This window comes from Carassius gibelio, chromosome B2 (genome assembly GCF_023724105.1).
Source record: "Carassius gibelio isolate Cgi1373 ecotype wild population from Czech Republic chromosome B2, carGib1.2-hapl.c, whole genome shotgun sequence".
Lineage (NCBI taxonomy): Eukaryota > Metazoa > Chordata > Actinopteri > Cypriniformes > Cyprinidae > Carassius > Carassius gibelio.
Genome location: NC_068397.1, coordinates 20,228,599 through 20,243,572, shown reverse-complemented (window position 1 = coordinate 20,243,572; position 14,974 = coordinate 20,228,599). Strand labels below are relative to the sequence as shown.

The 14,974-nt window shown below is 39.3% G+C and overlaps 1 protein-coding gene across 8 annotated transcripts in view; it reads right to left on the bottom strand.

Moving 5' to 3' along the window:
• Positions 1 to 12,939, bottom strand: part of rnf220a (ring finger protein 220a) — a 122,714-nt gene extending 109,775 nt beyond the window's left edge. For 7 of the 8 annotated variants that reach the window (XM_052548037.1, XM_052548042.1, XM_052548039.1 and 4 more), the window contains exons 1-2: positions 12,795 to 12,939; positions 2,643 to 3,480 (exon numbers count right to left, since the gene is read on the bottom strand). In XM_052548037.1, coding sequence (XP_052403997.1) covers positions 2,643 to 3,291 — 649 coding nt within the window. In that variant the 5' untranslated portion in view covers positions 3,292 to 3,480; positions 12,795 to 12,939. Of the gene's footprint in view, positions 1 to 2,642; positions 3,481 to 3,613; positions 3,736 to 12,794 lie in introns of those variants that run through there. The other variant, XM_052548038.1, reaches the window with a different exon arrangement.
• Between the last annotated feature and the right edge of the window lie 2,035 nt (positions 12,940 to 14,974).

Below are 14,974 nucleotides of genomic sequence, written 5' to 3'. Positions count from 1 at the left end.
AAGTACATAATTACATAAACAAAAACTTTTACGATTAATCATTTGACAGCACTAATATATAAATTATTATTATTATTATTATTATTATTATTATTATTATTATTATTATCTTTATTATATTTTTTATTTAACATTTTATACTGAAAATGACATATACAAAAACCCAAGAAACCAGATTTTATTTGTGTATATAGAGGGGCACTGGCAATATGTAAAACAATCACTGCAATACTATACAGTCCTTTTAAGTGTAAATTAGTGAGAAATATGTTTAAAATAGTTTTTGTAAGGGACACATTCCATTCACATGTTGTTCTCCTTTCCATGCTTTCCATGTCATGCTGCGAAGCTCTAGATGTGACATGTTGTTACTCTTGAGGAACTCTATCTGCAGGAATTATCATGATAGGACTGTATCTTGCAGAGGTTTCCTGCTCACCAGCATAGCGGCTGAGAATCACACCGGCTGCAGAACAGTGCAGATTTGGGCCTTAATGCCCAGAGAGAGGACAGGGTTCCTGAAGTGACAGCCAGTAGCACGGTAGCCAGTCAAGGGGAACCCAATTTAAGTCTCCTCTACAACACTGCTGGAAATTCAATTGCATTAGAGCCCTTGGTGGGCCTAAGGTTTAATCTAATTAGATTCAGCTTCAAAAGAGAGGAGGAGAAGGAGAGAGGCAGAGAGTGAAAAGGCAAAACTGTCTCCCACTCTCCAAATTTTAAAACTCTCTCTCTGTTTTTTTTTCTCGACGAGAGAAGACTGAGGCATTCCTATCGCTTCCGCTACCCTAATCCCCTCTCATTTCAGCAAGAGAAGCCGCTGCTCTTATCTGATAGTATGAATGTCAGATTACAGTCCATTGAGGGACTTGGATTATACCTGGATTGGCCCTTGAGGGCCGCTATCGTCTCTTAATCTGAGCCGAGTGGGGAGGTGTTATAATCCCTCTAGCCGAACGGACCGGCACTGTATCGCTGCTTCCTGTGCTGCTGCCGGTTCAAAAGCGCTACGGTGGATCTCTTAAAGAGCGCTCTCAAACGAGACCCCCTCAGAGGAGAAATTCTAGATGAGATACTGGTCATAGTTTCCTCTAGTCTGTCTCTCTTCCTCCCTCACACTCCTGCTTTCCTCTCTAGTTTCTTGTTGGTAGTCTTTCACGCTCCTCCCAGCCTGCATGCTGCTGTTTTTATCAGATCAGTCTCAGCTCGCTGCCCTTGTCTCTCATCTGTTCGATCAGGGGTGCTTCCATCTCTTCCTCTCTTTCTGTATCCCTCTCTCGCTCTTTACCCTGCTGTCGGGCCTCCCTGTTGCACTGTTATAGCTCTCCCAAAAAGAGTGAATGGGTGGGAAATAATTTTAAATTTGTAAAAAATCAAAAAAATGTAGGATTTGAGTGAGAGTGCACACACAAAAAAAAGGAGGACAAATGCTATAACAGACAGTGCTTCTGAGAGAGAGAGGAATTTAAAAAAAGAAAGATCTGCAGACAGAGGCATAAACCAATAAATAGACAAGAAACCCAGATAAAATGAAACATACCAGAAAACAAGTACAAACAAACAAACAAACAATAAATCAATAAAATCAAATAAAAATAATTGGAACCTAGCAAGACCTGCATTTACAATCTCTGAATTTGCTAAAAAATACACTTGTTTGTGTGTTAAGTAATAATTGTTAAATTATTTTAATAATATTTTATAAAATAATTACATTCATGTGTGTCTCATAACATAACAAACATTCTTCTCAAATCAGATTTATTAAGGAAAAAATTTATTTATTTTCACTAGTAAATATCTTGAGAATGAAATTGGATAAGAGTTTGTAGAACTCATGTGTATGTGTGTGTGTGTGTGTGTGTGTGTGTGTGTGTGTACCTATGTTTTCACTGGGGCTTCTAATGTATTTGAGTAAGAGTGGTCAGGTTAGATTACTACAGTAATACCACTGGGCTTCCACTCTGCAGAGGTCTTATGAATCTGTGCACACATTTCACATTTCCTCACCTCCAAAATGCACACATACACACTCATTCAAACACACACTCGCCCAAGAGAAACCTCCATTTCATTTATGAGTTTTATCTGTGGAATTTATCTGCTCTGTAAGACCGGTAGGGCACACTCTCTAAACATTCCCCAGCAAGTCTGACTTCTGAAGCGGGACACACTTTCTACATTATAGGGATAACATGTCATGACTATATATATATATATATATATATATATATATATATATATATATATATATATATATATATATATATATATATATATATATATATATACACACTCATTGCTCTTTGGATTAATTGAAATGGTAATTTTTATTGGTTATCTTCGACTGTTTTTGTTTTTAATAAAAAATATGATCAGTTCATCATTTTAAATCACTTTAGATTATTTTAGTTTAATTAACTATAGGTCTCACTTATTATATGTTTGAAACCCATCTGTGAGTAGCTAGCTTACATAAAAGACGCGGCAAAATAATCAATATGTGCAACAAAACAAAATTAATCAAACAAATGTGTGTTAGTGTGGACCCTACGAGTAGTAGTAGACTCTTAAGTATTTTAGTTATTTGTATAGTTAGTGGACAGTAGTGGTGCACTTCATTACAAAAAGAGTGTACTCACAGCGTTCAATGCGATCCTCCGGACTGGACGAGGTTTCTCGGTCTGACAGCAGGCCTGACACCGCGAAGATCTTCTTCCCTGCATCTTCCACGGCTTTGAGAGCACTAGGCGAGCTTGAGGGGATCTGAGCGCCGCCAAAGTCATACTCTTTCCCTTCTGCATCCGAGTAGCGCAGGTGCGGAGAGGCCTCAGCCTCCAGGCAGCCCTTTAGCCGCTTGGCTGGGGTGAAAGCGGACTGGTAGCCACCTCCTGCTCCATCACGGTCCTCCAGAGGAGAAGCGAAAGGCCGAAAGGCCCCAACACCGCTGTGGTTGAGCATGCTTATGGGGGAGCAGTCCAGATTTGGTGGGGCAAATTGATGATGGAGGTGTAGGAGGGAAGGAGGGAAGTCCCTGTTTGGGAAGCCTGGTGGTACAGCGCCCTGCCGGTGGTACATGGAGGCGAACGTGTAGGAACCATTGTTGAAGGGGAGGTGAACGTCCTTCTCCACAGAAACTGGCACGCCGAATGGGCGAGGCTGCTGGCAGGGGATGGAGGCATCGCGGCTAGCCTCCGCTGTTGATGCTAGCACCATTAGCGCTGGGGATGCTAACGGGTTGGGCAGGTAGGAGGAACTCTCCATCTTGAAAGCTGCCCGGTGCAAGTCCATTTTGGAGACTGGGCTGGGGTTGGGCGGAGGGGGGGTTAGGGGCGATAGAAGAGGGGTATGGGGGAGGGGTGGAGAGAAGAGAGATGGGGGAAACTGTATGGGCAGAATGGTGCAAACTTTTGTGCTGTCGACTCTCTGGCAGAATCGTGGGTCGTTCTCACTGGCGGCTCATCCTTGACGGTCCTCCACCTGAAGAAAGTTGAACAGAGGAGGAGTTAAAAAACTTGAAAAACACTCTGAAACTCTTGCCTACTTTTCCCTTTCCGAAATAGAAAGTTTCCCCCCACAGATCTGAGGTTCAGATCACATATAAGCCTCTTACTCCATCTCCCTGTCTGCAGAGCAGAACGGCGTCTGAGGCAGATAAGAGCCGTGCGCTGATCAGATAAGAGCGAGGGCCTGCTCGTGTGAACACCCTGGTCCTCTGCCTCCGATGGGATTCTCATATCGATATCATATCAGCCTGCCATCTGCACAGGAAATTTGAATGAATGAATAAATTAGCCGCACTTCACCCTTTGACCCCTGCTGCAGCCAAACAGCCTGAGAGGAAGCCCTGGAGGGTAACATTCACCGATTGCCAAAAGTGTGAGTGGGTTTAATGAGAAGCGTTTTAGTGTCTATTTGTGCACGTGTGCGTCTGTCCGTCATTGCCAATCCCTTGAGGGTGACCCAAAAGTGATCTATTACTATTAGTTAAATGGACATTTAACATACATGAAATTCAGAAATTACTGTATTGCTCAAAAAGCTCAAATCAGAATTACTGCATTAGAATTATTTCTTTTCATCATGGACCATTATTGAAAAGGGGTTACAATGGGTATAAAAAAAAGATTACTTTTTGATTTAGTTAATTATATGAGGACATAAAAGTGGACTACACTACTGTTCAAAAGTTTGAGGTCAGTATTTTTTTTAAGCAAGCATTCATTAATCTAATTAAAACTGACATCAAAGTCATCTATAATGTTATATAAAGATTCCTATTTCAAATAAATGCTGTTCTTTTGAACTTAAAAAAATCTGGAAACAATGTATCATGGTTTACACAAAAATATTAAGTAATATTTTCAACAGTAATAATAACAAGAATTGTAAGTTGAGAAGCAAATCAGCATATACATTTTTTTTTTTAAGAATCACGTGACACTGAAAACTGAAGTAATGACTGTTGAAAATTCAGCTTTGCCATCACAGGAATAAATTACTGTACATTTTAAAATACAGCAAAATAGAAACCAGTTACTTTAAATTGTCATAATATTTCACAACATTAAAAAAAATATTTTTTTTAAATTTAATGCAGCCTTGGTGAGCATAAGAATCTTCTTTAATAAACATAAAAAATAATAATAATAGCTGTGAATTTTTAAACAGTGATGCACGTTGTGAAATGTCACGTGTGTGCACGGAAAACAGAATTTAATCTGTGCATCTGGAGAGCAGGTCCTCTTATTCAGAGTAATTCAAATAGATGGGCCTTTAGACTTGTGTCACGGCGAGGCCATTTCAAATGCCACACAAAATATCAAACTGCATCAAAGAAACTCCTGGGGAATTTATCAGGGCATTTTTACAGATATCAGCTGTCCAGAACACTCATTCGAATCAATTTTAAAACTCGATCTCCACACACACACTCTGCGGCCCAGTAAAAAGAGCTTTACATTATCACATACATGGCAGGGGAATGTGTGCCGTTTCCTGTCTGTAGAAAATGGGTTACACTACACCGCTTGATGCTGGCGAGAAGCCCAAGAATCGCATTACGTTCCGTCTTCTCACTCGGGCCTAGCTGGGAAAATAGCACCTTGAAAATGTACCAATATCGAAAGCCCCCTCTCTTTTTTCCCCTCTCACACTCATCAGGGCCTCGTCTCTGTATCGAATCTCTCCCCTCGGATAACCTCTAAAAAATGAGTGCGGGTGGGTGTTGATAGCAAGGTAATACAGTGATAAGTACCTGGATATTTCAATTTTATTATCATTACCATCAGCGCAGTCAGGCAGTGTGAAACTGGCAATCCAATAAAAGGACACAGGATATCCCCCCAATGGTGCACCAGAGAGAGAGAAAGAGGGGGCATGACTAGGCTGAGTGTTGTACAGATGTGCTAATCATTTCTGTGGCTGCGGCCGGTCTGCCTGGTGCCCCAGCTACACACACACACAAAAGCATGCACAAACTGAGAGCCCAGTGTCCCAGAGCAACCAAAGAGAGCAGTGAGTCAGCCTGACACACACTGACACGTCAAAGAGAGTGTGTGTGTGTGTGTGTGTGTGTATGTGTGTGTGTGTGAATGAGAAACAGAGACAGCGAGAGAGTGAGAGAGAGGTCGAAAGGGGGGTACAGGACCGCAATGTCCACCACAACTCTTGTCACGCTTCTTTCCCTCCATCCATCAATCTTCATGCGAAAAATCCAAGATTCAAGAAATCATCTTAAATGAGGCGAAATAAAATCCATTACAACATTGCTCAACATTGTAACTCATCTCTGCATTGCAAGAATGATTAAAAAACAGACTTGAATGACAAAACAAAAAAGCTGGTGTTGACATAAAATAACTACGTGAGACTAAATTAAACAAGTAAAAATAAATGCATGTTATTAGTTTTAAATTTAATTTAATAGTAATAATAATTAATTCCCCTAGGAACTTACATTTAAGTTTCATTGTGTTATATTTGTCACAAGTTAAAAATTGAGATTGATTATCCGGGGAATAAATAAATAAATCTGTCATTGTTAAATTGAACCAGCATAAATCTAGCATTGCATTTCCTTTTCAAATTACATTGTTATGATATTGCAGTGTCGGTTGCCGTGATGAGCCATGCGTCTCTCTCAGAAAGTTAGTGATGTAAGAAAACAGAAAGGGTACAACAAAGACAAATAAGAAGTTGTCAATGACACATTTTGTCGGCACAGCTCTGGGAAGCAGAGCAAATGAATCCAATTTCATCGACAACAAACGACTGTCAAATTTGACTGCTGAGAGAAAATGCAAAAGTTTCGGCGGAGGGTGTCACTCAAACCGCAGCTCCAGCTCCTCTGCCTGTCTGTCAGTATATTTAGAGATTGTTGACAACCGTGAAAGTGCCACTCTTACATTTTATTACAGGACAGGGCAGACACTGTCATTCAATACCCTCAGAAAACGCACACATTCAAACCCACACATCTGAAAACTGTCGGAGCTAGACACCATGTGAGGAGACACAAACGGCAACAGTTACAAGAATGCGGCCGACGGAGGGATTTCATGCTAATTGCTGCTCCGAATTAAGCCATGCAAACGATTTCTCACGCTTTTTTATCTTTCACTGAGCAGCTTCCAGTGGTGTCAAAAAATATGATGTGGTGTGAAGGCTGTTATGCGTGCAGCTGCTAAAATGGAGAGCCCTCAAACGACGACACAGGAAATGACACTGGCGCAGTACGGAGCACATTTGAACTACTTTGCTCTTAAAAACTTCCCAAACGCCTTTGTCTGAAGGGTCTCAGCAGCACTCTAGCACTCGTTACGTTTTTTAATCACACTGGAGGGTAAACTTATGTTTATCCACAACAGACTTCTTGAGCATCCACTCGAAATGGCTGCCGCCACCGACACAAACACGCCACTACAGTCTCCCCTTGGCTTGTCAGTCAGGAAAGCTGCATTAAAAATTTGCGGTGAGGATGGTAAAAGGTGCCGCGCCGAACGCCCAGGCCGCACTTGCTCGGCAGAGGACGGCTCACTTAGTATTCCACAAGGAAGAGCTTTTGGACCAGAGGACAGTCGATATTATTGAAAATACAGTCATTCACCATCGGCTGGCCTGCAACTTAGGACCACGCAGATCATATATCCTGCTGAATTAGAATCAAAGCCCTCGTGATATGAAATCGTCCTCGGAACAATTCAATAACGTGCAGCAGCTGCGGTATGAGACATAAAAAAATGAAAGCCCGCATCCCGAAGACGTGAAAGTGAGATTTAATGACAGACTAAGAACGCAGTGAGGGATAATGACACTTGGACATACAGCAAACTAAATCAATAATGATAGTACAAGCTGTGCCTCAACACTCCAGTTCACTATCAACAAATAAATTCCCCACAGTGTATGACACACAATAAAACCCAGCAATAAATAGTGGTAATCAATCACTGCTTTATTGGATCTTATCGCCTGCATAAGCATACCAAGGGCCTGCCTCTAAACTTTCGCAACTTTTTTTCCCCCCCAGACAAAATGTGCACGATTTACTCTAGCCGAAGAAAACGTGCCACACGGCATGAGCTGTCAGAATAAGTGAGGATTTGCTTTTCAAATAAAGCTTTGCGGCGGGCACTGGGGAACATTGATTCATTGTGAACAAAATGATTTTCAAAGTTTCCTGTCCTGCCTGCCCTATTCATTTCAGGGGCTGATGGACTGTTTGTCTCATCCTACCCACCTGAGCCAACTAATTCCTCACTAAGCCCAGATTATTTGCAAGGTGTCTGGATCCTCTGCGCTCAGAGCCTGGACTGGACTGCAAAGAAGCCGAGGGGACACCAAACCACCCACCCACCTCACCGCCCTTACAGCTGTCCACTGCTGCCTGCCACTGTGTACCGAGACAGAGCAGGAGCGAGAGAAAAAGAAAGGGAGATTTTACACTGTTTTGATTTCGGCTGGTTTGAGCACACTGTTCACCAACCAGGGGCTCGTCAATAATAGATAACAAAGCACAATGCGAAAGCAGTCTGCCACTAAACCGCCTGAACTTGTTGGCTGGCCTGTCTTATAAAACACAAGATTAATTTAACTAGGACGGTTGGCCTCTTATTCCAAGTTCAGTTCCACAGCATTTTCCACCGAGTAAGAAAACCGAATGAATTTCCTGCTCATCCTTCCACAAACTTGTGCATAAAAAAATCAATGCATTTTCTTGCTGTAAGAATAAAACCCAATAACTAATGTAAAAGGCATTTATATGCATTTCTAAACTGGTGGGAAGAGCTGTGTCTCACTCTTAGACTAATGTTCAGTGGGAAGATACCAAGCAACATTCAGACAAGCAGAGAGATATAGGACTCTTATTGATCCACTGGTAATGCCTTGTGAGAGAGGGTGTAAAATTTACTTATTCTACAGCTCTAAAACTCACATCTAAATAATGGACAGCTAGGTAAATCAAAAAAGAACAAAATACAAAAACTAGCATAGCCAATGAATCTTCAGTCAGCTCGACTCATAACAAAAATCTCTATGACTTTAACATGCAGTTTTGTTTCTTTGCCATAAGTTTAATATTTATTCACACAGGACTTATGTTTTGCACTAATATATATATATATATATATATATATATATATATATATATATATATATATATATATATATATATATATATATATATTTATATATATAATCTGTAATGCTTTTTTGCACTTCAAAATAAAGAGTGCATGCACAGCCAACGCCCCGTTGAGTGTCACTGCAATGACTGAGACAAAATAAATACAGTTTATCATAAGGTCAATGCGCGGCAATCTATTCCAATTAAATTAGCGTTAATGTAGTAGTTATCAATTTAATTTAGTAATTAAATAATTAAGATCAGTTAAAAAGACTTGATAAAAACATCACCCCTGAACTAAACTGTAAACATTAAAAGCAATTAAACATCAATAAAAGCCACGATACCTTAACTATGAATAAGAAAGAAACTATATATAGTTACAGCATACTAGTAAAAGAGGACGAAAAAAAAAACCTTTGAGCAGCAGCAGATTTTATTCAAAGGCTTTTCTGCGGTTGGGGCGCTTTACCTAACAAACAAAGTATCTCACTCACCATAAAATTTCAAATGTTCCGCCTCGGCACTAAATAAAAAGGTACATGAATAGGCGTATCTGCACGCTTCAAAACATAATGGAAGGGGACATGGTGAAGTTAGGCAATCCAAGGACTACACCTGATTATTTTCATCGTTATACAACCGTCCAAACGCTTGTCACGCACTCGCATTTTAAATATTTCTCGACAAATTCAAAAGAATCCTTTAAGGACCAAGCCCTTTCCCTGTGCTCAAACTGTGGTATTATTTGTAGATTATTTTAATTACCATATCATGCCACCATCTGCATGACAAATGAGCTTTTGGTGAAGTGTTTATTAGCACGTGAAAACATAAACATGCATATGAGGGCGGGTGGGTATGAGTTAACGGGGTTAATTCTAGTTTTAATTCGCTGGGAAACAGCAAGCTTGTCGATAACATGGAATAGACAAAAGGCCAATCAAGCCTGCATTTAAGAAATGCGTGCTTCATTTACTTTCAGTGCGCGGTTTCGGGTGGAATTTTCTTATGAATCCAAACCAGAAAGACTTTCTCAGTCACATATTATTGTAAGTCAGAGCCGCAGAACTTCTTGCTGTTGTCTTTTGGGAAGGATGCTCTCCTCTCCTTCTAATTGTTAACAAGAATGAAAACGTCTGATTGCGCCTGATCTTTTTTAATGCTACAAATCCAGATTAAAATAACCCTGGCCATTGATCCGGCCACTGGAATCGACATTAATTTTAGTTCACTTCTCACTTTGCACCGGGATCAATGAGAAGCAATAGCAACTGACATCGGCGCTGAAAAGGACAGAACAGAAAACGCGGATCGAAACGCTGACGAATAAATCATCTGCTACTTTTCTTCCATCCTCTTCCATCTTTGCATCTACTTTTCTTCCACCCTGTCTCATTGGGACTCGAACCTACCTATTTTGTTAAATAAGTCAGGGAAAATAAATAAATAAGCTCACACGTTTATGGGATCTAAACTTTAAATCAGCCAGAATGAATAGAAATGCGATGTTGAAGTTTTGGATGCAGGGGCGCAACAGGGTGCAGTGAGTTAATTCGGTTAATTTGCTTTTTCCCCATAATTTTGATCAAACGGATTAAAAAATAAATAAACATACTAATACATTTTAGACTACTTAAGAGATCTAAATATTTCAAACAGATGTTTTGCATAATCATTCATGAATGATTAGAATGAAAATTAATTTAAAAATAATTCAAATGAACATTGAAGTCAGTATAGTGGATTTCACAAGGCTCCGTATCTCAATGTCCATTACTTCTATTTATCATTTAATCTAATTTAACATACTCAAGTGATTTTGGCCCTGCTCGCTCCAGTACAAATATCAATTAACACACTCATCTTAAAAGACACTGTAATCTTTAGGACCATAATTTCATTATGCAATGCTATTTCCGAGATTTAAAAAAAATAAAAAATAAAATAAAAAAAATAATGCCATTTAAATATCTGTGTAATCATAAACTCGGCCAAATGAAACATTAAGTGTAATAATAAAGATTTATGACTAAAAATCTACAATTAAATATCGAGCAAATTAAGCGTGTAATAGTGAAAAATGATTCAGCCAGTCTAAATGAAAGCGCGTTCCTGTCCTGCAGGCTATAACCTTTTAAAAATAAAGAACGAATAAAATAAATTAATATAGATTTGGGAATGCCGGATATTGTTTTTGTAAATATAAAATATAAAGTTATAAATAATAATCCGAGTCAATTGCAATATAGGCTATTCACAGTTGTAAAGTGCAAAATAGTTTCATATTTACTGCTCAAGGCGTTAAATAATACTGGAACAAAATAATTAGCTAATAAACTCCATCTAACAAATGAAAATTCACAAATGAAATATGTTAAATTAATGAGGCCATTTACTTAACAACGAATGTATTCTGTCACCCTAAATATAAATAATTGATGTGACTGTGAAGAATGAAAAGGCTAAGGAGAATTACAGGCTGTTTAGACGTAGCCTTGTACAAGCACTGAAAATATTAAATAGATTAAACCTATCAATGTAAACAAACTATTACGCAAAAATGCTCCTTTCAAGTTGTAGAATTGAAGACAAGTGTTTTATTGTGTTTGCTTGTTTTTATTTTTCTAATATTTATTTTTGTTAATAAAAATACAATTTAAAACAACTATGTTGTTAAAAAAACAGACTACAAATGATGCGTTAGTAGAATTATTCAAATTATTGTAAACTGCAAATAATACTAATAATAATAATCTAAGTACCGCGAGAATGTTTTTATGACACTGTGGAGAATATACTTTAAAATAATAAGGCTTAGGTTACAAGTCTTAATCTGAGAGCTTTGCCCAGAATTTTCTTTGGAAATTCTATTAACAACTCATGAGCACAGCGGAAACACTCCCGTATGTGATGTGCAAATTGTAGTGACCCATATAAACAGGTGTTTCCTTGCAACTTGTTTCCTTACTGCACGGATTCGATCCCGTTATAAGTGATATCCAACTAACTGCTCCGAGTAGGCCTATAGTTTTCTTATTTAAAAACCAATGTTGACAGATCAATTTAACACTAAATATTTCTTTTTCAATTAACACACATGCGCACTTACAGAGAAGAAAAATAAAAGAGTGCAGCGCAGGCCAAATGTCTATTGTGGCTTGAGAACAAAATATAAATGATCCGCAACATTGGTCTCGTGCGCATTAATTCCCGCACTGATTACAGACTATAAATGGAGAGGACTATAAATGGAATAGTAAAATCTTCACTCACAGGAGCAGTTCTCACGTCCACTACACCAGTCACAAATTTGTTGGGAGCGTAACTGAACTACACAAGAAGCTGGTTTTAAAGCCCGGTCTGCACTGATAACGTTTAGTTATTAAAGGTTAACCCACAAAACATCACACATGTTATAGCTACTCGTGGGTGGCCGCAGACACGCGCACATTATTACGGGTATCATTATAACAAGTTCCCCTTTAGCTCCATCAGCCAAAAACACTAGTATTTCATTGACCTGCCTAATTTGCCACGACACTAGAAAGTGCTTGTGCAAGAGAACAATTATTAAATTAGAGTTTATATGAACCGGCATTTTTGAAACGTTGCGCAGTGATAAACCAGATTGTTTAGGATCATAATGATTTATTTGTCAACGATATGTAGACATATTTTAAGCGTAATACGTGTTTCTCACATTCTGAGAAGTATGGCATTCCAGTCAGTTAACAAGAGGTCAGTTTCAGCAAACTTTAACACCAGGGACTGATGTTAAAGTTAAAGCAAAGATAGCTGCTGAAATGTTTTAGGAGATCAGTAACACTTCCACAAGAAAAGCCATAAAGAGCCAAAATTATAGCCGCAATCAAGCCATTACGCGCGAGCGAAACATGGTATCTGATAGGAGATCTATTGATATGAAATAATAAAGTTGCGCATCATCACCTTAACTCAATTTCCACACAACAAAAAGCAAACAACAACAATAACAAATGCCGTGCTATCCCGGAGCAAGACACAGCCACGTTAGGGCGCGTTAAATCAGACTCGAGGTCACTCATTAAACAGTCAGATAAAACTAGATTTCTACACAGAAACAGAAGACGCTTTCCCACTGGATCATAAGAACTATCTCTGTCAAGACATTCAGAGCACTTACGTTGTTTAAAAAAATCCCTTGGAAGATTTAGCAGTCCTTTTATCCCCACAACTGAAACTTTTCGAAACAGGCGAGCGAAGATCACCGCGAAGCAAAGCAGAGTCGCACCTCGAGGAAAGAACGCGAGACGGTCGCCGCGCGTCAGACAGTTTCCCGGGTCGTGTCTTGCGTTGAGAGTTGTATCAGTCGCATGTACCGATGAGAACGAGTCTGCGTTCAGTAGCAAAGCAGAGACGATAGGCAGAGATTTGCTCAGAGGTGGAAACAGTGTTGGAGGTGCAGTGCTGCCGCTCAGCGCCAGGTTCGCTCATTGACTGACATTCATTCTCTCCTCCTCGCGCGCTGAGGACCCTGACCCCCCTTCTCCACGCTCCCGTGGGGGATCTCAGTGGCTGTTTTGTAAGCACGGAATGAATTATCGTCTCTCCTCACAATTTAGAAGACCTGGAAAATGAAGTCCAAGGCAAAACAAAAGAAGTTTCAACAATGCGCCAGGTCTTTTCAGAAATAGGTAAGTGTGCAGCGTCCCATCGCGCGCGCCGGGTTGCTCGCGAGTTTATCTTCAGCTATTTTTAGTCCATATAAGTGTTTTTACATGCTGTAAAAAGTAATTCTAGACTACTTGTTGCTTATTTTTGCACATGCCTCCTACTGAAGTTGAATAAGTACGACCAATTCCTCGATAACATTTGCTAAAAAAAATAAAATAAAAAAACGGAAACCATGCGTTTTTTTAATTAAACAAAATGAAAACGAACATATATAAGCTACTGTAATATTATTTCTACAGTTTTACTTAAACTAAATGACAGTACATTAGTAAACGTTCAAACAGTAACAGACTCCTATGATTTGACACTACGCAGAAATCCACCTGCTGGACAGAGCTGTAATTACACTTTGTTTAAACTTAGAGTAGAGAGAGCTCATGTAAAGGGCACGTTTACAAAAGTCTCGCTTTGTTAATAATATGGTATTTTATTAAAAAAAAATTATAAGAAGTCAGTAAAGCAAGTTTGTTGTGTGTGTTCCCAGACCATAGTAATAGGAGGGACTGCAATGTTGGGGTGATGGGAGGGCAGTAGCCATACATATGTGCATTACTGCATTACATTAGCACTCTCTTGTATTGCTAATGACCTCCGTTAAAGCATCAGTGAAACAGGGGAGGAAAAAGCCCATCCATGTCCAAGGTCCCTTTCCATTCAAAATCAAATTTCAGGCCTCAGTCTCTTAACATGTCTCTAAATGGACTGGTGTGAATTGGTGAAGTGCTTTGATGACAGCTCTTTTTACCAGGCTTAAGCACAAATCCTCTCCTCCATTTCCAGAGCTCTTGATTCGATTGAAAATTATTTTACATTCTCTCTGGACTGTATCAAATAACAAAACATATTACTATGACTTGATTGAATCCATTACACAGCAAAGCTGGGACATTTATAAATCTACACTTCAGTCGATATAAAAGTTGAGAGAGCTTCATCCGAGTGTAAATGATCCGCTTTCTATTTGGCATCCTTCTTTTAGTGACCAATGCAGAAAATGTTTGAACTTAGATAAAAAGATATTAATAGCTTAATCAAGTGTTTTAAAAATATATATATATACTTAATGTTGTTAATCTGGCCTGATAAGTGCTCTTTTTACTGCTTTCAGGGCTCGTTTGTCATTCTTTCCACGTCCATGTGAACACAGAAGAGGGGTAAAAATCATCACCGTTCAAAATGGAAGTTAAACATCACACGTTCATTTAATGTTGAGTGATTTTGACTTCTCAGATGTCCCTTTAATGCAGAGCACAGTGATAATTGAGGGACCCGTGTTGAGGCAGGATGGTCGCAGTAATAACAGAGACATCTCTTCAACACACCAGTCAGGTCTTAATTATTACCTTTACAACTGTTTTCTCAGTGAAACGGGTACCAGAGGACCTATAGCGAGATGTCCCGCACAATGGGGCCTCGGCACAGATTCCTCATTAGCATATGTCAGCCATGTGCTTCAGATGGCTATTCATTTCTGTCACTTAGCACTTGGAAGTGCTCATGCTAAGAGCTGGTAAATTAAATGCTGTATTCCTGGACTGTAACCGAAGATTACGCTGTTGTCACTGAGCCTGTCTCCGTGAGTAGATTACTTTTTAAAAATATTTTTAAAAAAGGAGATGTAATGGACAA